Source organism: Rana temporaria, chromosome 3 (genome assembly GCF_905171775.1).
Source record: "Rana temporaria chromosome 3, aRanTem1.1, whole genome shotgun sequence".
Classification (NCBI taxonomy): Eukaryota; Metazoa; Chordata; class Amphibia; order Anura; family Ranidae; genus Rana; species Rana temporaria.
This window is the reverse complement of record NC_053491.1, coordinates 477,527,950-477,555,525: the sequence shown is the minus strand read 5'-3', so window position 1 is coordinate 477,555,525 and position 27,576 is coordinate 477,527,950. Positions and strand designations below refer to the sequence as shown.

Genomic DNA, 27,576 nt, shown 5'->3' with positions numbered 1-27,576 from the left:
TCTCTAATCATACCAGCAATGCTTTTAGACGTCGATAGGATGTGATCTGTTTTAAAAATAAAATTGAAAAAATGTGAATATTCGGAATAGCGAATATTCACTGCGAAATTCAAAATATATCGCGAATACTCGAATATGCCATATTCGAGCCGAATATTCGCAATACGAATATTCGTGAGCAACACTATTAATATGCAAGCTATTGTCATAAAAAGTGTTTGGAGACCTGGGTCCTGTCCTAGGGGACATGTATCAATGCAAAAAAAGTTTTTTGGGAGCAGTGATTTTAATAATGCTCAAAGTGAAACGATAAAAGTGAAATATTCCTTTAAATTTCTTACTTGGGGGGGGGGGAGGGGGTCGTGTCTAGAACGTGTTTAGAACAGTCCCTGCACAAAATAAAATTTCTAAAGGGAACCTACTTGCGGCTAAAATGAATTGTAAGGTCCCGGTAATACAGATAAAGGTAATTGAATGAAAAAAAACAGTCCATTTCCAGGCCCTTTGGGTCTGGTTTGAATATTAAGGGGAACCCTAGACCAAAAAAAAAATGCGTGAGGGTCCCCCCCAAATTCAATATCAGGCCTGGTATGGATATTAAGGGGAACCCTGCGCAAATCTTTCTGGTTTGCCATTGCATCAGAGGGGGCGGGGTCACCCGTACACGTCACTGGGTAACCCCGGCATTTCCCCTTGCGTCAGAGAGAGGCAGGGTCACCCGCAGACACATGATGGGTGGCCTGCCCTTAGCTATAAAAGAGCTGTCAAATGGGTCGCGCGTCATTCTGCCGGGCGCCTCCTATGGAGGCAGTATGGTTCGTAGCCGCGGGATCGAGTCAGCTTTTTTTTTGTCCGTATCGCTCGAGAATGGATTACATCGTTGGATTTTTTATTTATTTTTTCGTTATAATAAAGGACTTGTCCCAAGCTGTCTCCTGTGACAATTCATTACAGCCGCAAGTAGTTTTAAATTACTTTTTTTCCTTTCGAAATTTCATTTTGTGCAGAGACTGTTATAAACATGGGGAAAATGTGCTACTTTACAGGGATACTATAGACAACTCCCAGGTACGAAATATAAAGGAATATTTCACTTTTATTGTTTCACTTTAAGCATTATTAAAATCACTGCTCCCAAAAAAAACAACTGTTTTTAAAACTTTTTTTTGCATTGATACATGTCCCCTGGGGCAGGACCCAGGTCCCCAAACACTTTTAATGACAATAACTTGCATATTAACCTTTAAAATTAGCACTTTTGAGTTCTCCCATGACTTTTAAAGGGTTTTCCGCGGCTTTCGATTTTGCCCCAAACACCCCAAATTGTTTGCTATTTGGCAAACGGGCGAACAGCCAATGTTTGAGTCAAAATCATGTTCAACCTGAACATAAAGCTCATCACAATAAATAATTTGATAGGGAAACCTGTTTTGCCAGCTATCAAAAATGGTATATCTCATACTGCCTTGCTTTGAAATCATTGCTTACTGTCTGCAGTTTAAGACAGGAATATCCTCACTGAGGCACAATAAATAAATACATTCTAACAAGGGTCTAAAACCTACCCTATTCTATCACAAAACTGAAAAAAAAAATGTTGGCTTTACATACATTACATACATTAAACTACAGCATGTTACGTCCAAGACTTAGCTATTCCAGACTGACAATCCCTAAACTTAAAGGAGGCATAGGTTTACCAGACCTCCAGAAATATCATAAAGCCTGCCATTTGGCCAGGATCATAGACTAGAATATCCATTCTAAGGTTAGAGTGGGTTCGGTTAGAAAATGCCATGTCCCCTTCCCCACTATTCCAAATCCCTTGGATTGACCCAAAACATAACCCACGACATGCAAAAATCACCCGCTAATACATCCAACTCTCACCTCCTTCCGAGAAACTTCCAGAAACATGATATCTCCTCGATTTTAGGCCCAATGACCCAACTACGCCACAACCCAGATTTCCTTTCCACCTCCTTCCTTTTAGACTCTTGGCCACACAACACCATATGAGCAGAGCAATTATATGAGAGAGGACACCTTCTCACTCAATCCCAGCTAGCCACCCACATTCCCATTTTGGACATACATACAGATTTGACACTTCCTTGAAAAACCTAAACCTTCACCTGACTGGTGCCGACAGACCACCCCTTTTGAGTCGCTATACTTGAAATTGTAACCCAAAACTCACCTGATATCTTACACATATGCCTTATTATTTGCCGATCATAACCCCAGATCTAATTTAGCTAGCCGCCAGTGAGTACAAGAACTCTCCATTGATCTATCGGATCAAGAATGGGAAAATATCTACACATGTGTCCACAAGGAGACAGTAAACGTTTATGCACAAGAGAATGCATTCAAAATATTTTCAAGATGGTGCAGGACTCCCCTTAGTTAACACAGAATATTTTCATCACTTTCCTCTCAATGCTGGAGATGTGAGAAGGAGCTGGGTTCGCTTCTTCATATCTGGTGGAACTGTCCTAAAATTCAACCCTTCTGGAAGGAAGTAAACCGACTCACAAACCAAATTTCCACTTACACTCTTGAATTTTCCCGAGCGCAGTTTCTGTTACACCATTCCTCAGTGCCAAAAAACACCTACCTTCGCTCACTTGCCATGCACATGGTAAATGTAGCAAAGATGTGCATCCCAGCCAACTGGCGCTCTCTGGAGCTACCATCTGTAGCCGAATGGTTTACACGTATACAGAAAACTGCCGAAATGGAGGAACTTATACACCAAGGGAGAGACACCTCCTCCAAATTTGGAAAAGTATGGTCATGTTTGCGACACTACGTCACGACAGATGAATACAAGCAACTTAAGGCCTGTAGTAACCACAGAGTTGCAGCCGGTGAGTGAGGAAGAATTGTAGAAATCTGAGACCCCTTCCTCCCCTTCTATTACCTAACACTTAGAGACGCTTAACTTACCCCCCCCCCCAGTCCTCCAAAATACCCCTAGCCACCTCCTGTGACCCTCTATCTCACATTAATAATTCCATATTTCAGATACCTCCTGTACTCCGAACTTAATACATATGCACTTATAACATTTAACATACACAACACAACCAGACAGTCTCTGAAAGAATAGAAGACATAAAGACTCAGCAGTTAATGAGCGGCGCCACTCCAAAGATAAGCTACATCTAAAATTACTGGAAGCTTAAAGGGGTTGTAAAGGTACAATTTTCTTTTTCCTAAATAGCTTCCTTTACCTTAGTGCAGTCCTCCTTCACTTACCTCATCCTTCCATTTTTCTTTTAAATGTCCTTATTTTTTCTGAGAAATCCCCACTTCCTGTTCTTCTGTCTGTAACTCCACACAGTAATGCAAGGCTTTCTCCCTGGTGTGGAGAGTCGTGCTCACCGCCCCCCCCCCCCCCATTGGACTACTGGAGAGGCAGGACGCTCTCTACATTGCAGATGGAGAAAGGAGCTGTGTGTTAGTGGGCGTCCTGACTCTCCTGTAGTCCAAGGGAGGGGGGCAAGCACGACACTCCACACCAGGGAGAAAGCCTTGCATTACTGTGTGGAGTTACAGACAGAAGAACGGGAAGGGAGGACTGCACTAAGGTAAAGGAAGCTATTTAGGAAACAAAATTACCTTCGCAACCCCTTTAAAAACATAAACTGAACAACCTAAGTGACCAGTGGCATAGTGTCATGCTATGAAAAATATTGTCATATATAACCTTTTTCATACAAATAGATTTTGTTATATGTATGTTTACTAAAGCGGCTGCGTCCATACATGTTTCTGCAAATATTATGTCTTTGATAACCAAATAAAATATTATATATATATAAAAAAAAAAATACTAAACTTTGTTATCAAATTTGTTATATAAATCTTAAGGTTCGTACACACGGTCGGACATCCAACAAAATTTCCCTTGGATTTTAGACTTAATTGATTTGTCCGATCACACCCATAGCATACACACACTCTGACTTTTTCGGCAACCAACACGAACGTAGTGACGTTTTAATGTACGGCCACGCGATTCGAAGAGGAAGTTCAATTTTCGTACGTCACACGTTTCGTTCCATCAGCTACTATATAGTTAGTTGACGTTTCATGTGAGTGCTTTCCCGATTTCCATTTTCGTGCCTTTTTGGTCGTTACTTTGCGTGCGTTCGCTCGATAACGATATGTTGCGGAATCCAGCGAGAGAACGGGCTGTTTATGGTCTTGGAGTTCTGGCTATTGCTCAAGTCCGTCAGGACCAGGAAGAGGAGGACTGTTTGGACCAAAAATTGGTTGCTTCATCGGGACCAATTTTCCCATATGTCATTGCTGAGGGAGCTGCAAGAAAATAATCCGAATGATTTTCGGAACTATCTTCGGATGTCAGATGCCTGCTTCCAGCGTCTTCTAAACTTGCTGTCCCCATATATTAGCAAGAAGGACACCTGTATGAGGCCTGCTATTCCTGCAGAGCAACGTCTCATAGCCACTTTGCGTTATTTGGCCACAGGAAGAAGTCTCCAGGACATCAAGTTCACCACTGGGATCTCTCCCCAGGCTCTGGGACACATAATTCCGGACACTTGCTGTGCCATTATTCAAGTCCTGCAGAAGGACTATATTCGGGTAAGTTTTTTTCTTTGTTTTCACATTTGATACACTTCATGATTTCTCCAAATTATTTTATTTGTACTTTGTCTTATTTGTATCTATTATGTTATTGTCTACCCTCTGGTGTGACAATCACAAAAACCCAAGTCTGTTGCAACCTGATCCTTCATTGGTTCACCATATTGGTCCCATGGAAAAGGAGAGAGTTCTTAACACTTGCCAAGCTTTAAGCATTCAACATTATCTACCCAAAATGTATTTAATCTGCCACCAGAGGGAGTCAGGAAGCATATTATTCGCTCTGCTTGTTAATTTTTATTCCACAAATGTTTGGATATATTTTAGTGTTCTCTTGCCCCTATAATGTATGTTTTCAAAATGGTGATAATATTTTGTGCTCAAGTATTAACTATTTTTCTTTGTTTCACTCCACAGTTTCCTTCAAACCCTGAGGAATGGCAGGATGTTGCGGCCCAGTTTGCCAATCAGTGGAATTTTCCCAACTGTGGGGGTGCCATTGTTGGCAAACATGTCCGAATTGTTCCTCCACCGGCCTCAGGCTCTTATTTTTATAATTATAAGGGCTTTAACAGCATAGTTCTGCTTGCTATTGTTTCTGCAAATTATGAGTTTTTATATGTTGATGTCGGTATGAATGGTCGTCATTCCGATGGAGGTGTCATGGCTCATACCGAATTCTATCAGCGTCTTACGTCTGGCACCTTACATTTGCCACCTGCGCAGGACAACGTGGAGGGCCTCAACTTTGTTTTTGTGGCAGATGAGGCGTTTGCTCTTGGGGAACATCTTTTGAAGCCCTTTCCAATGAGGAACCTCACCCCTGAGAAACGGATATATAACTATAGACTATCTCGTGCCAGAAGGGTGGTTGAAAATGCCTTTGGCATTTTGTCTTGTTGGTTTAGGCTTTTTCTGACTGCCATTCACTTGGCGGAATACAAAATAAATCATGTGGTGTTGTGCTGCTACATCCTCCATCATTTTCTACTGAGGAATGCTGCTAACTACATAGGTTCCGGGCATACTGATGATCAGGTGGACGTCCAGCTGAAGATGCAGTGATGCCAGCCCTGCAACAAACTAGACCTGCTGTCTCCTCCCAGAATGCCCGTCTGGTGCGGGAGCAATATATGGACTATTTTGTGGGTAGAGGGGCAGTGCCTTGGCAGCAAGATCTCCTGTAGTTTTTTGAGAACCTTTCTGATGTTCCTTTTGAAAACACAAAATTCATTTTCAAGATGCTGTTATGTGTGTTTATTAATATTATTTTACTGAATAATGAAATGTTGCTGTGATTAGCATTAAATATTTTGAACCAAGCAAATGTTGAATTTAGCCTTTCTAAAGTTACAAACAGCTATGTGTTATATTATTATGCCTTTTGGTTCTGCTACACCCCTTTTCCATATGCAAATATACTGGTAGTAGTGATCAGATAAATAATAAGCCACAAAATGTTTGAAAAAATATAATTGTTCAATCCTGCACAATCCAATCTCACTTTTTGGCAGTTTACAAAATTAAGAAACATTGGTAGTTCAGGAATAACACAATTGTGTATTTTTTGGGTTAAACGCTAAACATGCATCTTTTAAAACTCAGCCCTAGACATTGTCAAGTGTTTTTAGAAGAAATGTAACCATTTTCAGCTTGCTTCACGCAACAAAAACAAATTTACTAATGTAAATGTCTGTCCAGATGCACTTTTGTTCATTCTGTGTTCCATTTTTGGGTGTGGCAAAAATGCATGCACAGTGGTCTCTATGCGCTCCGTGGGTTGTGGTTGGCTGTAGCTCACAACATGTAGTCATCCTTATCACCGGAAACAGACTACCATGTTGTGAGCTAGAGCCGACCGGAACCATAATGGAGTGCATGTCAAACACTGTGCCTGCATCTTTGTCGCATACAAAAATGCACACCAAAATGAATGGAACTGCGTCTGATGTGAACTGACCCTTAGCACAGTCTTTATCAACTCTCCTTCTCCTGGTGCAATCCCAGGGTCAGAATGACAAGTTGTTCCACTTTTGGCCTCGATACATTGGGCATTTCTGTATGTGCATTTTTGTCTGATTTTAAGGGCAAGCCCTTAATAAATTACAAAATGACATTTGTAGGCACCAGGAGAAGAAGAGTGGATAAACACTCAGCTGAGACCCGGAAATCACACATAAAGATTGTCATTTTGTGGTAATGACCAACCAATAAAAGTTTTTTTTTGGCGAAAAAAGACACATTTTCAAAAATGTGCGTAGTGCAAATAGAATTAGTGCAAATTCTTTGAATTCTCACAAACTGAGCATGTGCAAACAAGGCTAATTACAAATATTTCCATGATAAAACCTTGAACACGAGGGAATATTTGTAATTAGAAAAGAACGATAGAAAACAACTAAAATTTAGCTAACAGGTCGTAATAATCCCGGATTCGTCTCTGAACACCAGTGGCAGCCTCCTTGAGATTTTCCAGCTCTGTCATTGCCTGCAGCATATCAGCACTGATCCGACCAATAGTGCATCCTGGTAGTTGGTGGCCTTGGAAAAAGAAAAAAATTGTTCATGTGTTTGATGGTCAAGTGACTGAGGCAATCCAAAAAGCAAAAAAAAATAAACAATCGGGTCTATTTTCATGAAATACTTACCTAAACCTAGACACTCAATTAGTCATAACAACCTTTTTCATCTTCATAATACACCTACACTACTAGTGAATGTACACACTACAGATATTACTCTGTAAATCTGGGGCCAGGTGCATATCCATGTGTCTTCACATGCATCTACCTAAACACCACTGCCACCTCTCCCTTCTAAATGCTCAAATGTTCAATACACTAACTAATTTGCTATTGTGGTGTAGGCGTGTGTGGTGTGGACCTAGAAACAAGAAACAGGTGTTGATTTTGCAAGGCACATGTTCCAAAAACTTACTGGGGCAAACAACAACCTCCGAAGGCTCATCTTGCATTTCTTGCACTCCTTCACCCTCAGCATATCTGGTGTCTGGGGATGTGCTGTCGACTGGTGGCTCTTTGCTGCGTCCGGCACTATCCTCCAAATCCTGCAAAGGTTGGTGCTGAGCACACTCACAATCCTCGCCAAAATTACATTATATTAACATAATCACATGTGCTGCTTTTAAAGTACACCAACCTTTCCCTGGTGAACCAGTTTGCTCCACACTCGTGCACTACACTATGCATTATTAAAATAAATGCAATGCTAGGGAACAGGAGTATGATGTCATTTAAAATGTGTGAATACATTTTACATATATATAGGCCACATTAAACAACTCAGGCAGATGACACCCATCACTCTTGTTTGCTATTGCAATATGGTTTATATGATGTGAAATCTAGCAGGCGTGACTCTGTGTGACTCTGATCCCCAGGGCCTCTCCTCTACCCATGTCTATCCTGCAAATGTGTCATTAATGGTCAGTGATGAGCCACGCATCTAACATAAAGTGTAATGTACCCCTTAAGTTCTGTCCTGACCCCATGGCCTTTGTCCTACCTATAAACACCCCTGTCACTGGCAAAAGCACATAAGAATTTTTTTTTACTTACGTTTTTGGGCAGATTTGGGGCCTGTTGTCTCCCCTGTTCTCTCCCCTGTTGGAGCCCGGCCAAGGGAAGCCTCCCTTTGTCCCCTGTGGTGTCTTTCTCTGTGCCTTTGTCCTGTTGAAAATATTAGAATACAGTATATCAGGGCTCAAAATTTCAAGTCCTGAGCTACTAGCCAGGACTCAAGAGTTACTCGCCACCAGTTGCCCCACCTAATTCATACACTGCCCTGCGCCTAATTGCACCCGTAAACACGGCCTCGTAGATTATATCATGGAATGACAATGTTTTATGCAGAATCAAGTTACAAAATTAAATATTACCAACAACAACTTTAACAAAATGGGACAGGGCACTGGGGGCAGACCAGAGGGACAGGGCACTGGGGGCAGACCAGAGGGACAGGGCACTAGAACTGGGTCTCTTCCCCCATTCTCTTGCTGTCTCCTCTGCAACTCCCATTCATCCTCTCTCTCTCTCCCATTCATCTCATCATCAGGAGCCTGTGTGTGCGGCTCCACGCTTGCATGTCCCCACTTCCCCCTTTTATTCAGGCTGGCAGAGAGGAGAGGAGCTACAGCACAGTGAGAGGGAGTACAATCCAGCGCTGAGATCCACACAACTGCACAGCCATTGACACCATAGCACAGCGCACACTGACAGCGCACAGCACACATTGAGACCAGTCTGTTCACAGTGCTCAGGCTGAACTGCTGGACACTTACATAGAGCACAAGGAGGAGAAAACTGTACAAACTGGAAGGCTGCCGCTGTCATGTCAGGGCAAATTTCAGTGAGCGCTGCACCAGAGTGGTAATTTTTGTAATCCTCCACCTCACTCATTACTTTCTGCTCTCCAGCTACATTGGTCGGGGCCCGGGGGGGGGGCAGGCTCAGAGAGGTCATACTGTTAGGTCAAATGGCTTAATGAGAATTGTAAGGAGAGCACCTGTGTACTGCTCTGCCTGTGCACGGCTCACCAGACTACGTTTCCCAAGCATGCATTTTTCCTCTTCGGCCACCAATCTCATCGAGACTCTAAGTGTAGGCACAGATTGGAGGGAGATTGGTCATGCAGCCCTGTCATCACTCGCCCCCAGCTTAAATCCACTCGCCAAATGCTAGTAGGCGAGTGAAAATTTTGAGGGCTGCAGTATATTAAGGATTTGACAAAAGTAGGCAAGACATAATAAAAACTTTACAATTGTAATGAACTGCTTGTAAACTTCCATTAACTTCTTCTATAGGCCCCACCATAAAAAATAACTCATTAAATTTCATCCATCTATAATGTACAGACAAATAATTCTCTAATTACATGTACTTACTTCTTTTGATAATGGTGCGGTGAATGGCTTCAAAATGTTCTTGCTCTCTGTGCTTCAAATCTGACCATCGTTTGCGGATTTGGTCTTTCGTTCGTTGGACACCATAATCTCCTTCCAATACCGCGAGGACCTTCTCCAGAACCCAGTCTTTATGGCTGTTGGGCCTATCATAATTTTCGAGTTTACAATCGTAATCGTACTTCTCAAAGATGCGAACCATCTCCACCATCTCCCCCTTGCTCATGGGGGTGGCCTTGTGTTTTCTATAAACGCCTCCACTGCGGGGCCTATTCATTTTCGTGGGTTCTGCCATCACATTCTCCCTCACACATCCCAGAATGTCGCATGAAGAAAAAGGAGTGTGGTCCCGCCCCAGCGTCATGACGCACGTAGAGCGAAGCTTCACGCATGCGCAGGCTATATAAATCAAGAACGAGCGCTTGATGTGACGGACGCATGCACGAATCTAACGGAACGACTCTACGTGCAGCCGAAGGTATACGCGGAACGAAGGTAGGTGAATACATTGGGACACTAGTGGTTACTGCATGATTTAGCTTAGAGCAAACAGAGATTGTATAAGCAGGTTAGGAAGTTACAGCAAGCACTTATTGGTTGTATTGTATCCTTTATTGCAGATATCTCCTACAAAACATGCCTAAAGCAAAGGGTGGAAAGCTGAATTCAAAAGCCTTCATCACAGCTTTTATTGATCTCTATAGATCTCACACATGTCTGTGGCAGGTAACCAATAAAGACTACTCAAATAAAAATAAAAGGCAGGCAGCAATTGATGAACTGGTGACAGAAGCAAAGACTGTGTACCCCAGGGCCAACAAGACCCAAATAAAAGCAAAAATTGGGAGCCTGAGGAGCACTTTTCTGAGGGAGCTCAAGAAGATTGAGGGTTAAAAAAGATCGGGAGCTGCAGCAGATGATGTGTATGTGCCCAAGCTATGGTACTTCAGCAGCCTGATGTTTTTAAAGGACCAAACTGAGCCACGTAAACATCTGTCCACACTTGCATCCGCATCAGCAGAGGCCACAGATACTGAGGCTGAACCAACTCAGGATGAGGAGGAGGAGGAGGAGGAGCTCAGCTTGACACAGGTATAGTATTCCTGAAAATATGTGCATTCAGATATACTATGATGTTAATGTGTTGTTATGATGGCAAGAAAAAAGAAATGATGCTCCTTTTTCAGACACAGGACGTTGGCAGCCAAGAAGAGGCTGGGCCCAGCAGACAGTCCACACAATGCAGAATCCCTACACTGAACCCTCCTAGGAAAAGGACCAAGAAGAGGCAACATCTGGATGATGCCACGGCTGAATTTCTGAGTAGGGCCACATCGGTCATCACCACAGCACCCGATAGTGCAGAAGGGTTTGGCTGTTTTATAGCAAACAAACTACGGGAAATTGATGCTGATCAAAGGGAGCTATGTGAGGGGATCATGGTCCAGCTCCTTAGCAAGGCCAGGAAACGGGAGCTAACCCCTATTTCACATGTCTGTAATTTCGAACACGCACCTCCAGCCAATGTACAACAGGCCTACCAACCACAGACAGCCTACCAACCCCAGACAAGCTTCCAAGCACACCCAGCCTACCCACCCCAGCCAACCTACCCACACCAGCCAGCCTACCCACACCAGCCAACCTACCCACCCCAGCCAACCTACCCACCCCAGCAAGCCCACCCACCCCAGCAAGCCAACCCACCACAGCAAGCCAACCCACCACAGCAGCATGGGGGTCAGTGGCCAACTCAGAGCCCAGATTTTAGGGGATACTAATTTTTCTAGAAATATTATGATTTGGAACATATTTTTTATATTATTTGTAGTTGAGTATGTAATTTTAGGTTTGGCTTACCAAAAAATGCTAGAATAATGGCCTAAAAACTTTAGTTTTAATCTAGTATTGTTTTTTTGTATTGTGGTGGGAGTGCGAAAAAATATAAGGCCTCAGCTGATGAGGTGTGAAGAGTGGAGAGTGTTGGTCGTGGTTCAGTTTGGTATGCAGAAATATCAGCCTGTTGAAGTACCACAGCCTGGGCACATATATGTCTGCTGCTGCTTCCTATCTTTTGGAGACCACAATCTTCTTGGGCTCCTTATATTTAAGTTCATGCTCAGGTCCCCAAGTTTGCAGATTCTAACATAATTTATGTATGCCCTGGGGTACAGGGGCTTTGCCAAGTCAACCAGTTCTTCAATTGCTGCCTTCCTGTTGTTTTGGATTTGGATCTGTCATTCTTTTTCCCATTTTTTTTTAAATAAAAGGATGATGCTAAAAAATCGTGGATTATGTGTGGAAAGTCAAATGTCAGTTTGTGAGTAGGCAGGCCCTTTGCTAAAATTGAAGGGACACAAATACAGGGAGTGCAGAATTATTAGGCAAATTAGTATTTTGACCACATCATCCTCTTTATGCATGTTGTCTTACTCCAAGCTGTATAGGCTCGAAAGCCTACTACCAATTAAGCATATTAGGTGATGTGCATCTCTGTAATGAGAAGGTGTGTGGTCTAATGACATCAACACTCTATATCAGGTGTGCATAATTATTAGTCAACTTCCTTTCCTTTGGCAAAATGGGTCAAAAGAAGGACTTGACAGGCTCAGAAAAGTCAAAAATAGTGAGATATCTTGCAGAGGGATGCAGCACTCTTAAAATTGAAAAGCTTCTGAAGCGTGATCATCGAACAATCAAGCGTTTCATTCAAAATAGTCAACAGGGTCGCAAGAAGCATGTGGAAAAACCAAGGCGCAAAATAACTGCCCATGAACTGAGAAAAGTCAAGCGTGCAGCTGCCAAGATGCCACTTGCCACCAGTTTGGCCATATTTCAGAGCTGCAACATCACTGGAGTGCCCAAAAGCACAAGGTGTGCAATACCCAGAGACATGGCCAAGGTAAGAAAGGCTGAAAGACGACGACCACTGAACAAGACACACAAGCTGAAACGTCAAGACTGGGCCAAGAAATATCTCAAGACTGATTTTTCTAAGGTTTTATGGACTGATGAAATGAGAGTGAGTCTTGATGGGCCAGATGGATGGGCCCGTGGCTGGATTGGTAAAGGGCAGAGAGCTCCAGTCCGACTCAGACGCCAGCAAGGTGGAGGTGGAGTACTGGTTTGGGCTGGTATCATCAAAGATGAGCTTGTGTGGCCTTTTCGGGTTGAGGATGGAGTCAAGCTCAACTCCCAGTCCTACTGCCAGATTATGGAAGACACCTTCTTCAAGCAGTGGTACAGGAAGAAGTCTGCATCCTTTAAGAAAAACATGATTTTCATGCAGGACAATGCTCCATCACACGCGTCCAAGTACTCCACAGCGTGGCTGGCAAGAAAGGGTATAAAAGAAGAAAAACTAATGACATGGCCTCCTTGTTCACCTGATCTGAACCCCATTGAGAACCTGTGGTCCATCATCAAATGTGAGATTTACAAGGAGGGAAAACAGTACACCTCTCTGAACAGTGTCTGGAAGGCTGTGGTTGCTGCTGCATGCAATGTTGATGGTGAACAGATCAAAACACTGACAGAATCCATGGATGGCAGGCTTTTGAGTGTCCTTGCAAAGAAAGGTGGCTATATTGGTCACTGATTTGTTTTTGTTTTGTTTTTGAATGTCAGAAATGTATATTTGTGAATGTTGAGATGTTATATTGGTTTCACTGGTAAAAATAAATAATTGAAATGGGTATATATTTTTTTTTTGCTAAGTTGCCTAATAATTATGCACAGTAATAGTCACCTGCACACACATATATCCCCCTAAAATAGCTAAAACTAAAAACAAACTAAAAACTACTTCCAAAAATATTCAGCTTTGATATTAATGAGTTTTTTGGGTTCATTGAGAACATGGTTGTTGTTCAATAATAAAATTAATCCTCAAAAATACAACTTGCCTAATAATTCTGCACTCCCTGTAGAGTAGTTATTACTTTGCCCAGCATAAAGAATTGGGGATATTTTTTGGTTTGGAATTTCAAAGAAATATAAAAAAAAAGGCTGGATTCATATCAAGAAAATACACTAATCCAAAGTAAATACATTTGTTTTTAATCCGTCCGTATCACCAGTTGAGCAGATGTACATATTAGGACATTATAAAGAAAAAAAGAATATGCGCTGCTATTTGAGATTTCGAAACTTGCCGCGTGACGAATGAGCATTTTTGAATACGAACGCTAGTTTTACTAGACAGATGGCTTCCGGGTGCTCTTTATTTCGGGGCATGCGCATTTAGATTTTTTTGTAAAGTCCGATTGTTTTCTGTACACACGGTCGCACTTTGCACAATCGGACTTTTAGGAACAGAAAGTTGGTCCGTTCACAGACCCAACTTTTTGTCCGATTTAAGCCAAAAAAGTTGGTCCGATGGAACGTACACACGGTCGGAGAAATTTGAAAAGTGCCGGATTTTGAAGTTGGTTGGCTGAAAATCCGACCGTGTGTACGGGGCTTTAGTCTTGGCATTACACAGGACATTACATGTAGCCAGTGAAGAGAAACCCCACTTTCAGAGGTTGAATTATACATACCATGGGGTTATTTACTAGACATGTGCATTCCTTTTTGGGCCAAATGCATTTTCGGCCGAATTTCAGGTATTTTCATTATCATTTTAACAAACGATAACGAAAGCACAGAAAGCGAAAACCGAAAGATCCGACATAAACAAATGCTTTATTTTCGTTTTAGTTGCGGTCAAATGTGCCTAATCTTAACTCTATTAGTCCAATATTATTCTACATAAAGAGAAAAGATTTGACATAGAGAGAAAAGATTCGACATAGAGAGAAAAGATTCGACATAGAGAGAAAAGATTCGACATAGAGAGACATGAAGATTCGACAAAGTAGCTAAAAACATACAATCGCAGCAAGCGGACATTTATGGTGAAATGCTCGGCCCATAGGCTATAGAAGAATTCTAATGTTAGTTGATTAGTAATAATAAATATAATTATTACTAGTGTCATAGAATTCTACTATAGCTTGTAGGCGGAACATTCGACCTCAAATGTACGATTGCAGCATCGTACAGTTTCGTTGCTCTGTTGAATCTTTTTTTTTTTTTTAACGATTCTGTTGAATCTCCTTAGAACATTCGACAGACACCATAAGCCTTCAATGACAGATTCAACCTTAATTAATTTGGATTTTTGGACGAATGCATTTTTTTTTACGAAAAATGAAATTAATAAAAACGAATTTCCGAAATTCCGAAACAAAATATTTCAGTGTGCACATGTCTATTATTTACAAAAAGCAAATCCACTTTGCACTACAAGTACACTGAAAGTGCATTTGGAAGTGCAGTCGCTGTAAATCTGAGGGGTAGATATGAAATTAGAGGAAGCTCTGCTGATTTTATCATCCAATCATGTGCAAGTTAAAATGCTTTTTTTTTATTTTCCTTGCATTTCCCCCTCGGGTCTACAGCGACTGCACTTCCAAGAGCACTTTCAGTGCAATTTCAAGTGCACTTTGCACTTGTAGTTTGCACTTGTAGTGCAAAGTGGATTTGCCTTTCGTAAATAACCCCCCATATGTTATATAGCATGATCTTGCACTTAACGTTAATAAACCTTAGAAGGTCAGTTGCACAAGGGAAAGCCAGGCATGGGAAGATGGAGAACTGCCTCCCAAAAGGTAAAGACTGCCCCTACGGAGGTCCACCTCAATTAAGGGCCACATATGTGAGGCACTAAAATCATATAATCTGAAAAAGTCAAAAAGATATCTAGTAACAAATAGTACATTGTAAAAAAGGAAATCAATGTAAAAAGCAATGTAGTGTGAGGAGAGTGCCAACATACCTGCAGTCTAACATTAGGGCTGTCATTCATGTAGTCAAGTCCAAGCCCCGGAAGGGCCACTGTAGGACCTCTAGAAGTTCCCTACCTAAAGAGCTTCCCCCTAAGCGGTTAATAGAGGCATAGTCTGTACTATGGAGATCCCAAGTCTGAACCGCTAAGGCTCAGAATCAGGGACAAATAAGGCAGAGTAAAGAAGGGGTATCCTCACATACCTAGTGATTCCAGGGTTGCAGTCTATGCGGTGCCTTGTCCTGCCAGAGCCAGCCCTACTATGGGTCCCAGTGGGACCATTGGACCCAGGCAGCACTTTGAGAGGGGCAGCAAATTGAACGACAGCCACCTATCCTTATCTTCTATTTCTGTACTAATGACACTGGCAAGGAGTTTAACATCAGGGGTGATCAAAGGGTTAAGTGTGTTCCTTGCAAGTGTTTTCTAACTGTGTAGGGCAGGGGTACGCAACCTCGGCCCTCTGGCTGTTTTAAAACTACAAGCCCCGTGAAACATTGCAAGACCCTAAAAATCACAGACATGACTCCTAGAGGCAAAGGCATGATGGCATTTGTAGTTTCACCACAGCTGGAGGGCCGAGGTTGCCTATCCCTGTTGTAGGGAATGGACTGACAGGAAGAACACAGAGATTGCTGTTCCTGATTACCAGGAACAAAAGATCTCTATGTACTTCTTTGTCAGAATGGGGATCTGTCTTGTTTACATAGGCAAATCCCCATTCTGCCTCTCTGTGGAGTGATCGCAGGTGGCTGGTGGACATCGGGCCCGAGGGACCCGCGGATTGTCTCCCCCCTCCATGCAGCGCGTGCCTCTGTGTTTTTTTTTTCATGCAATAGAGCCGCCCTGCCACAGTATATATGCGGTGGGCGGTCTTGAAGTGGTTAAAGTGGAACTATACTGCATATGAGCACTACAAACCAAAAACACTCTTGAATTAATTTTTAATATTCAAAGTAAACACCCCCATCCATCCATGTCTCCATGCTTTATTTTGCTGAAAAATCACTTTGAACCCCTCCTAGCATTTTTGGCCTTGGCCATTTTGAGTAAGGGCAAATGATTCATGTAATATGTACTTCCTGGAATGAGCTATGACTAAGCACTGATTGTTTGTTCGAAACGCGTCAGTTTTTTACCCAACTGCTTGCTGTGCTTTGTAGTGCTTTTTATCCTTTTTACACCAATAAAGGCTACCTTTTTAGGTTTATTTTGGTGTGCGGCTGTCCATGAATTATTTTCATTGATTTTTGCCTTGTGCATTGCCAGCACCTACGATCTTTGAGGAGGACATTGATTGCTCATTGCATTTGCCTGGAGCGGCGGTCTCTTTTTCTTCTGGAATACAACTGCCCTTAGCTCAGGCATGCATGTGTTTCCTCAGATATGGTGACCCGCCAGAATTGGTAATAGAAGTGACATTCCGTTGCCGCCATCTTTCTACACCCCACACTCTTCCATAGTAAGGATACCCACTGCTTTGCACTTATATTTAACAGTAAAGTGTGTTTATATACCAAAATCCAGTACTTGGAACTCATCTGACTGTTATGATGTTGAATTTTAAAACCAGCAGCAAGCCTGCTCATCTCACAAGTTTGCTAATCTGACAGAAGTTTGCTGCTTTTAAAATTCAATATCTAACCAGTCAGAAGGACTTCGAAGTACTGTATTTCACCATATAAACTCACTTTCCTGTTAAAATTAAGTGTAAAATGCAAAACTCTGTTGTGTAACAAGATGTCCGCTTTCCCCCTTCATAGAGTATCCTTACTATGGAGAAGTGCGGGGTGTAGCAAGATGGCGGCAACAGAACCTCACTTCCGTTACCAATTCTGACGGGTCACCAAATCTGACGAAACACAGGCAGGGGGTGTGCTTAGCTGAGAAAACCCCTCCTTTCATCCTGAAGACTTTTGGGATGTATGACATCAATTGCCCAGGCATGGAAAGCAGGAAGTAACAAAAACAATAGAAAAATAAAATAAAATAAAATAAAAGGTTTAATACAAGCAAATATAATATACATTCTATCTATTTACTATTAGTCACTGTTGATTGAGAGAGTGAAATTCTGCTTTAATATTAAAGATAGATACAACTGGGTACATACCAATTATCACAATCCCTGAAGTTCAACAGCTTTCTTACAATTACCAAATCTCACTAGGCCACTTATTGTAATTTATTGCAGATCTTCGTATTTAAATACAAGATGTGAAACTAACACTCATAGATTGAAAAAATAGGACAATGAGAATAGGACACATGTTGAACTAGCCAAATGACACATACTGTATTACTAGACATGTGCACAACAAAAAGTTTCGTATTTTTTTGTTCTGTTTCATCTCGTTCTGTAGATTCGTAAAGATTCGTAATTTCGTAAGACTCACGTTTTCCTATTCGGACCCGTTCGTATTTCGTAAGACGCAAGTTTTCCTATTCGGACCCGTTCGTATTTTCGTAACAGTTTTATTTTCGTTGATACTGAATGATTCGTAATTCTGTCTAATTTATTTTCATTGATTCGAAATTCGTCATTTTGTTAGATAATAATTTTCGCTTAATGGATTCGTAATTTTTTACTTTCGTAAATACATAGCAACACGCGGCTAATCCATATTAAGATATACTTTCTCTTCAGCCCCGTACACACGGTCGGACTTTTTGCCAACAAAATGTCAAAATGGGCGTTTTCCAAAAAATCCACCGTGTACGCTCTATCGGACAAACTTTTTCGGTTTCAAAAGTCCGGCCAACTCCCTTCAGACAAAAATCCACGGAAAAGTTTGTTTGAAGTCCGATCATGTGTACGAGGCTTTACACTGTACAATGTGACTCAGCACAAAAGAGATAAGCTGATTGGCTAAGATATTAAGTAATCACTCACTAACTACACTGTCCAGTGCTCATTCGAAAGAACGATACAAGTACACAAATTTACGAACAGACAAAGAAACGGATTTACAAAACACACAAATGAAAATACGAACATACGAATGAAAATACGAACAAAGGATTTAAAAGAATGCAAATCGTTCGTTATAGATGTCATTTTCGTTCTTTTGCTTTTTCGGTGTTTCGTATTTTAGTAAGATTGTCCAATCAAACGTTTGTATTTTCGCTTGTTCGTTATTTTGCTTATTCGTAATTCCGGAATTTTTGTTTTTTGGTTCTCTCAGCTTTTTGGATGTTCGAATTGAAACGAATGTACGAAAACTAACAAATTTGTATGAAAATCTATTTGTTACGAACGGGAACGCACATGTCTATGTATTACCTTAACTGCTTTACAAAAAATTATATTGTACAAGAATTGATACTTTATTTTTTTTTTTTTACTGATCCTACTTTTTTTTTATATTGTATAGAATTTTACCTTTATAGTTGTGGCCATATCCCATAAAAATGAACAACAAAACCAAAATCAATGAGTTCCTTCTTATTGGATTTCAGAACCTCCATCAGTACCGCATTTTCATTTTATTGCTACTCATTTTGATCTATACTAGTACTATCGTTGGAAATGTGATGATACTAACATTGGTGTCAACCAGACACTCTCTAAGAAACCCAATGAACTTTTTTCTTGGTCAGCTTTCCTTATGTGACATTTTAATTAGTACCAATGTGGCCCCTAATATGATCCACATTCTAGTCCACAATGGGAGTCGTGTATTTGTTAGAAGCTGTGCTGTTCAGTTGTTTTTCTTTGGTGCTTCTGCACTAATAGAGTGTTGTCTTCTCACTATGATGTCCTATGATCGATATTTGGCCATCTGTAAGCCACTTCATTACTTATCCATTATGACTGTAAGGTTTACTTACTATTTGGTTGTTTGGTGTTGGGTTATTGGTTTTTCACTATCATTTATAATTCATATGGGTATCCTTGAGTTACATTTCTGTGACCGCTACATCATTGACCACTTTTTTTGTGACCTTGCCCCCCTTCTCGATCTTTCTTGCATAGATACAACAAAGGTTAGAATAGAGGTCTCTGTAGTGACAATTTTATTGGGACTTGTTCAGTTTTTTCTTATCATTGTGAGCTACTCCTCCATTTTAAAATCCATTTTCCGTATTCCCTCCTCATTTGGAAGGCAAAAAGCCTTCTCCACCTGCAGCTCACATTTAATTGTTGTTTTGGTATATTATGGATCCCTCATTATTCTTTATCTGTCTCCAACAAAGGGGAACTACCTAAATCTTAACAAGATATTGTCCTTCTTTAACACCGTGGTCACCCCACTATTTAACCCTATCGTTTACAGCCTGCGGAGCAAAGAGATTAGAAAAGCCTTTAGAAAAGTATTTGTTTTAGGAAAAGAGCACATTATGAAGCTCATCTGACTATGTACATTCATAGAACCCAAGATCAAAAATGGAACATGTTGTAGCTTACCAGTCCGTAGATCAGGGGTCTCAAACTGGTGGTCCTCCAGCTGTTGCAAAACTACAAGTCCCATGAGGCATTGCAAGGCTGACAGTTACAAGCATGACTCCCTCAGGCAGAGGCATGATGGGACTTGTAGTTCTGCAACAGCTGGAGGGCCACCTGTTTGAGACCCATGCCGTAGATAATGTTCTTCATTTGTTCTATTTTTTCAGGCTAAGTACATTTTCTTCAAGTACTGTACAAAAAATTACTTGTTGATCCTTCTAGAAATCCAGGGTCAGATTCAGGTACCTGCGCTGCGGTGTAACGTATCTTGTTTACGTTACACCGCCGAAAGTTTTCAATGCAAGTGCTTGATTCACAAAGCACTTGCCTGTAAACTTGCGGCGGTGTAACGTAAATGCGTTCGGCGCAAGCCCGCCTAATTCAAATGGGGCGTGTACCATTTAAATTAGGCGCGTTCCCGCGCCGAACGTTCTGCGCATGCTCCATTAGGAAATTTCCCGCCGTGCTTTGCGCGAAATTACGGCGCCCCGACGTGTTTTTTTGAACGGCGATGTGCGTTACGTCCTTTCGTATTCCCGGACGTCTTACGCAAAAAAAAAAAATGTGAAATTCAACACGGGAACGACGGCCATACATGGCTGGTCTAAATCTAAGCCATGAAATAGCAGGCGTAAGTTTGCGATGGGAAAAGCTGACTAGTAGCGACGTAAGAGAATGCGACGAACGCGCGTACCTTCATGGATCGCCGTAAACAGCTAATTTGCATACCCGACGTGGAAAACGACGCAAACTCCACCCAGCGGGCGCCGGAGTATTACACCTACGATCCGAAGGCGTACGAAGCCGTACGTCTGTCGGATCGAAGCCTAAAGCCGTCGTAACTTGTTTTGAGGATTCAAAACAACGCTACGACGCGGCAAATTTGAAAATACGCCGGCGTATCAGTAGATACGCCGGCGTATTACAACTGTGAATCTGGCCCCCAGTGTCTTCTCAGATAGCAAGGATAACTTACCACAAATTTGCGGCAGTGTTGAATTGTAATGCCGCGCACACACAGTCGGAATTTCTGACAACAAATGTTCGATGTGAGATTGTTGTCGGAAAATCCGACCGTGTGTAGGCTCCATCGGACATTTGCTGTGGGAATTTTCCACAACAAATGTTTGAGAGCTGTACAAAAAACAACTGTCACTGCCCCTACCTATTAAGTAAGTAAATAGTGCAGCGCAAAAACATAAAATCTATAACAAAATTAATAACAATTAATAAAAGTCCATAAAGTGCAAGGTGATAAAAGGTGCTCCAAAAAAAACAATAGTGATGAATGGTGCAGCAATCTTTCATAAGATCAGTGACAGAGATATCCTCCACCAAGGCTATGGATGGCCTCTCACCTCAGCGATTCGACCTGTGGCTAGGTCAAAAAGCATAATAAATATCCTCCAAGAAATAGATGGTAACAGCATACAAGAAGTCAGCTCTGTGTATCCCCAGATGGAACCAGCAATCAGTAGGACAACTCAGCAATCTCCCAAACTTATTCCATGGACCGAAAAGGCAACAAAAGAGAAGGACTAGTGCTCTCCATTTGAAACAACTTTAATCTAAAACATAATCAGTATAAAAACACTCACATTTGCAGACACTCTCAGCCGAGTGTATAGCGAGCAGCATGTAACCGGAAATTCCGGATCGCAAACAGTCAGCGTGTAGGTCTCGTGAGGCAGGCGAACGCGGGTGACGTCGACGTGACTCCTCCCCCTCGTACGCGTTACGTCCCAGAGTAGGCGGGACTTCTTCAGCGTGGGGCGGGGATCAACGTGGACGTCCCGCGATTCATTATATACAACGCTGTTGCCATAGCAACAGTATAATAAGCCTCTAACATGCGCCATCTAGTGTTTCTAAGCCAGAACACAGCCTGAAAAAGAATAAATACTTATTTGATGGCGCAAATTCAAAAGAATTTAAAAAATAAAAGCAATATAAAACAACTGATAGTTGTTTAGAAGACGTCATCCGCTTTCACCTCCTCAATGACCCAATCATATATCACATAATCAGAACATTATATCTGCATAAATGTCATTAAAAAGCAAAACGCGAAATACAACCCATACATTAAACCACGCTGAGCCTTAAAACATATTAATACAATGTCTGATATAGAGAATAAAAATTCACATTAGTATCCTAAAAATGAATAAGTTAAAATTGTATACAATACAAAGTATATAAAAAATTCATGGTATATACATCAAAAAAATTCCATAAAAATTAATATAAAAATTCATACAAAAATTAATATAAAAAACTATATAAAAATCCCCAATAATATTAACGGTTAGAAATGAAACAGTTAAGTTCAAACTCTACATTGAGCCCTAACGGGACAGAAACCTTCATCTCATATATCCAGAACGATTCACGACGGCTTAATTGCCGGATGAAATGACCCCCTCTCCAATGTCTGGAAACTTTCTCTATGCCCCAAAATTTGAGGCCTTTGGGGTCTCTCTGATGATGGTTCCTAAAGTGTCTAGACATGCTGTGGGTCTTGATACCACGCTTAATATTACTCACGTGTTCACCCACCCTCACGTGTAGCTCCCGTGATGTGCGCCCTATATACTGTAACCCACAGTCGCACTCAAGCATATATACAACTCCCTCTGTTGAGCAAGTAATCAACTGCTTTATCTGATATTCTACTTGGGTTATATTTGAAACAAAACTTTTTCGCTTTTTAATATTACGTTTTGCATGTTTGCATGTGGCACATCTGCCACAGGCATAAAACCTAGACAAAAAATCAAAGAGTTTGGGTCTGGGAATAACAGGTGGATCAGTAACTCCAGGAGCCAATCGATCTCTTAAAGAAGGGGCATGTTAGAGGCTTATTATACTGTTGCTATGGCAACGGCGTTGTATATAATGAATCGCGGGACGTCCACGTTGATCCCCGCCCCACGCTGAAGAAGTCCCGCCTACTCTGGGACGTAACGCGTACGAGGGGGAGGAGTCACGTCAACGTCACCCGCGTTCGCCTGCCTCACGAGACCTACACGCTGACTGTTTGCGATCCGGAATTTCCGGTTACATTTTGCTCGCTATACACTCGGCTGAGAGTGTCCGCAAATGTGAGTGTTTTTATACTGATTATGTTTTAGATTAAAGTTGTTTCAAACGGAGAGCACTAGTCCTTCTCTTTTGTTGCCTTTTCGGTCCATGGAATAAGTTTGGGAGATTGCTGAGTTGTCCTACTGATTGCTGGTTCCATCTGGGGATACACAGAGCTGACTTCTTGTATGCTGTTACCATCTATTTCTTGGAGGATATTTATTATGCTTTTTGACCTAGCCACAGGTCGAATCGCTGAGGTGAGAGGCCATCCATAGCCTTGGTGGAGGATATCCCTGTCACTGATCTTATGAAAGATTGCTGCACCATTCGTCACTATTGTTTTTTTGGAGCACCTTTTATCACCTTGCACTTTATGGACTTTTATTAATTGTTATTAATTTTGTTATAGATTTTATGTTTTTGCGATGCACTATTTACTTACTTAATTTCACTTTGAGATATTTTTTGGATTATATCTACAGTGCTGGCTTGCAATTTATTTAGTTAATGTTTATTTTCCAGCGCTGAATTATTTCACTTTTTATTTCTGTACACAAATTAAATTTTTATTCAGCTGCAGGTATGGATGTATTTTCCTATTTGGAAGACAGGGAGATAGCTCTTACTGAGGTATTCTCTAAAAACATTACCACTTCTGATCCAGGCGACTTGATTGTTTCTTTCAAAAATTGGGACATCTATTTGAAAAGAAGATCAAGGCCTGGTGGGATATTGTGACTTTCGAACAATATCTGGTGGCCAAAATCATCCCCAGGCGTTTAAGGTGGGATTTACCACCGAATGATGGGCTGGTTGATGATGAATCAAATAAGGAGTGGTTTAATTTCTTTACCAACAAAGGCTTTGAACTTATGAGATTCCTTATATCCCGCAAACAGCGGAAAAAGCTATGGTTGGAGGGACAGATTCAAACAATCTCTGACCATATTGAACAGCATAAGGAAACTCCGGAGTTTGTGCGTCTCTCTGGGGAGTTAAAAATCAAACTTATTAAGTGGGATAAAGACTCCCAGGAGAAAAAACATAAGAAATTTTTACGTGACATAGGAGACTTTGGTGTACCCAATGTGTATAAGTGGCAATCTGTTAGCACCTCTATGGAGGTAACAACGCAACCATCCTCTACGGATATGTTAGAGCCATTATCTACCCCAGGTGTGCAGGAGGCACAAGCCTTTTGGGGTACCAACTTTACCCGGGACAAGACCCCTACAGGACAGGGTACTCCAACTGGGAGGGGTGTTGCTCAACCTAGGGGAAGAGGAAAAAACAATAAAAATGTTAGGGGTAAGGGGAGTTTATCAGGAGGGAGATCATCCCATGCTCCTGTTATACAGGAAACCCCACCATGGAAAACGATGCATAGTAAAGGGAGGGGTCGTAATAGGGGTGGAGGAAATGTCCCTTTAGGAAATCTTCCTCCCCCACCCTTACCCACCTACAACTACTATGCACCACTTCAGAATTATTGGGATGGGCCCCCACCCACTAATCAACAGCATTTTTTAGGGCAGGGGAGGACCCCTTGGAGGGGCCCTCCACCCTTCCCACCTACTTGGACCGGAGATTGGAGGGAATCCCCCCGTTTGCGTACCCCCCACCCCCGACCTTGGCCCCATCGGGGCAATCCAGGTCCAAAAGAAAAAATCAAGAGGAGTCAGAGGGGGGCGACGAGTCCAAAAGACCAAGGCAGTGATCGGCACTGGAATCTTTAACCTGAGTGGAGTTGATCTCACAGGGGATGAGATAAAAGTGCCAGAAAAGTGTCAGACAGGGAAGAATCTCTGATTAAAGATTTGGAAATGTATGGAATGTCAGCAGTGGATAGGAAGATGTGGTCTATCCTGGAATAGGAATAGTGTGGGGCTGAAAAGTGTGTGTAATCTTTTGTTGTGGGGTTCAATTCTCTCCAAATGTCAATCATACCATGAGAGTGAAGAATCTTAGCTATGCAGGTACTGTATTTCAGAGGGTAAAGCAGGCTTGAGCGTCCATCTCCTAATTTATCAAGGATCTGGTCTTAATTTGAGTCACTCCCATAATTACTATTCCTGTAAATTGAGGGAGAGGGTCTCCGTCATTGAAGAAAATAATTCAGCTTGCCCACAAATCGGAGCATAATAAGACACTAAGGTGAAGGTGGCTCCATCAATGGTTCCTACAAGAAGAAGAAACCTACCTTCATTTCTTTTGACAGGGAGAAGGCGTTGTGTCTCCACCCCTTTCGTTTTCTCCTCCGCATTAGAGAGATAAAACTGTGGATAATTGTAGTGAATAAAAGAGGGATTATATTGTTTAGGAGAGTGTGTCTGTTGTAGGAAGAGAACATCTAATGCCCTGTACACACGATCGGTTCGTCTGATGAAAACGGTCCGATGGACCGTTTTCATCGGACGAACCAATCGTGTGTGGGCCCCATTGTTTTTTTTCCCATTGGTGAAAAATAATAGAACATGTTTTAACATCTTATGATGGTTAAAAAAACGATAAAAAAAACGATCGTCTGTGGGGAAATCCATCAGTGAAAAATGCACGAATGCTCAGAATCAAGTCGACGCATGCTCGGAAGCATTGAATTTCATTTTTCTCTGGGTACAGTGTAGCATCATTCAAATTGTAACAGTACTGAAAGCTAAAAAAAATGCCCAGGCAGGAAGGGGTAAAAGTGCCCGGTATTGAAGTGGTTAATAAAAAATATACATACATAAACAAGGAACTTTTCCAATATTGTGGGTGTTATTTACTGTTTTCACATATCTTGGCCCCTCCTTATTCCAGAAGGTATAAATGAGTCCCCCCGGCAGACTCTCACATTTTTCCCGTACGCGGCTAGGCTCCCAAAAAGTCCCACACATGTGGTATCCCCGTACTCAGGAGAAGCAGCAGAATGTATTTTGGTGTGTAATTTCACATATAACCATGGCATGTGTGAGAATTATATCATTTAGTAACAACGTTTTGTAAAAAAAAATGTTTTTGGTCATTATTCAATCACTTGGGGCAAAAAATGTTAATATTCAATGGGCTCAACATGCCTCTCAGCAAATAGCTTGGGGTGTCTACTTTCCAAAATGGGGTCATTTGGGGGGGTTGTGTGCCATCTAGGCATTTTATGGCCTTCAAAACTGTGATAGGTACTGAGGAGTGAAATCAAAAATGTATGCCCTTAGAAATCTTGAAGGCGGTGCTTAGATTTCGGGGTCCCGTACGCAGCTAGGCTCCCAAAAAGTCCCACACATATGGTATCCTCGTACTCAGGAGAAGCATCAGAATGTATTTTGGGGTGTAATTCCACATATGCCCTTGGCATGTTTGAGCAATATATCATTTAGTGACAACTTTGTGCAAAAAAAAAATCAGTTTGTCATTTTCCCGCAACTTGTGTCAAAATATAAAATATATTCTCGACATGCCTCTCAGCAAATAGCTTGGGGTGTCTACTTTCCAAAATGGGGTCATTTGGGGGGGTTTTGTGCTATTTTGGCATTTTATGGCCTTTGAAACTGTGATAGGTAGTGAGGAGTGAAATCAAAAATTTGCGCCCATAGAAATGCTGAAGACGGTGCTTGGGTTTTTGAGGCCCCATATGCGGCAAAGCTGCCAAAAAGTCCCAAACATGTGGTATCCCCGTACTCAGGAGAAGCAGCAAAATGTATTTTGGGGTGCAATTCCACATTTAACCATGGCATGTGTGAGCAATATATCATTTAGTGACAACTTTTTTTTTTTTCATTATTCATTCACTTGGGACAAAAAAAATATTCAATAGACTCAACATGCCTCTCAGCAATTTCCTTGGGGTGTCTACTTTCCAAAATGGGGTCATTTGGGGGGGGGGTTTGTACTGCCCTGCAATTTTAGCACCTGAAGAAATGAGATAGGCAGTCATAAAATAAAAGCTGTGTAAATTCCAGAAAATGTACCCTAGTTTGTAGACGCTATAACTTTTGCGAAAATCAATAAATATACGCTTATTGCGATTTTTTTTACTAAAGACGTGCGGCTGAATACATTTTGGCCTAAATGTTTGACTAAAATTTAGTTTATTCGATTGTTCTTATAACAAAATTAGAAATATCATTTTTTTTCAAAATTTTCGGTCTTTTTCCGTTTATATCACAAAAAATAAAATCGCAGAGGCAATCAAATACCATCAAAATAAAGCTCTATTTGTGGGAAGAAAAGGATGCAAATTTCATTTCGGTCCAACATTGCATGACCGCGCAATTACCAGTTAAAGCAGCGCAGTGCCAAATTGTAAAAACACCTTGGGTCTTTTACCTGCATAGAGGTCCGGGTCTTAAGTGGTTAAGTAACAGCAAATGTATTAGATGGAACATAAGCAGCAGATCTGCCTATAGCACTGCAAGTGATACAATAGCTACTTATCCATGTGCAGGCTTCAGTGTAGTAAAATAGGGATTCCGTGGTGTAGGGTGTTCAGCAAGAAGGCCTCAAGGGTTGTCCCCAGCAATGACTCTGTGTTGCAGCAGGTGCAACAGCACCAAAGTAGTAGTTGTAGTCTGGAGCGGTGTTGCTGCATTGGGAGCGATGGCAGAGATATGAGTAGCGTGGCCGAGCTATGGCTGACAATAATAGAACGCTGTCTGTGTATCCGGCGAATGCCTTTATAGGCAGGAGACAGGTACC

General features: G+C 41.6%; 1 protein-coding gene across 1 annotated transcript; it reads left to right on the top strand.

Annotated features, from left to right (window-relative positions):
• Positions 1-18,890: 18,890 nt before the first annotated feature.
• On the top strand, positions 18,891-19,727 carry LOC120930756 (olfactory receptor 998-like). Its single transcript, XM_040341929.1, has one exon. The coding sequence runs from the start codon at positions 18,906-18,908 to the stop codon at positions 19,725-19,727; it is 822 nt and encodes a 273-aa protein (XP_040197863.1). The 5' UTR covers positions 18,891-18,905.
• Positions 19,728-27,576: the final 7,849 nt, after the last annotated feature.

Bases quoted from the DNA above. Each gene is read 5' to 3' on its own strand.
- LOC120930756 (XM_040341929.1), top strand. From the start codon at position 18,906: ATGATACTAACATTGGTGTCAACCAGACACTCTCTAAGAAACCCAATG.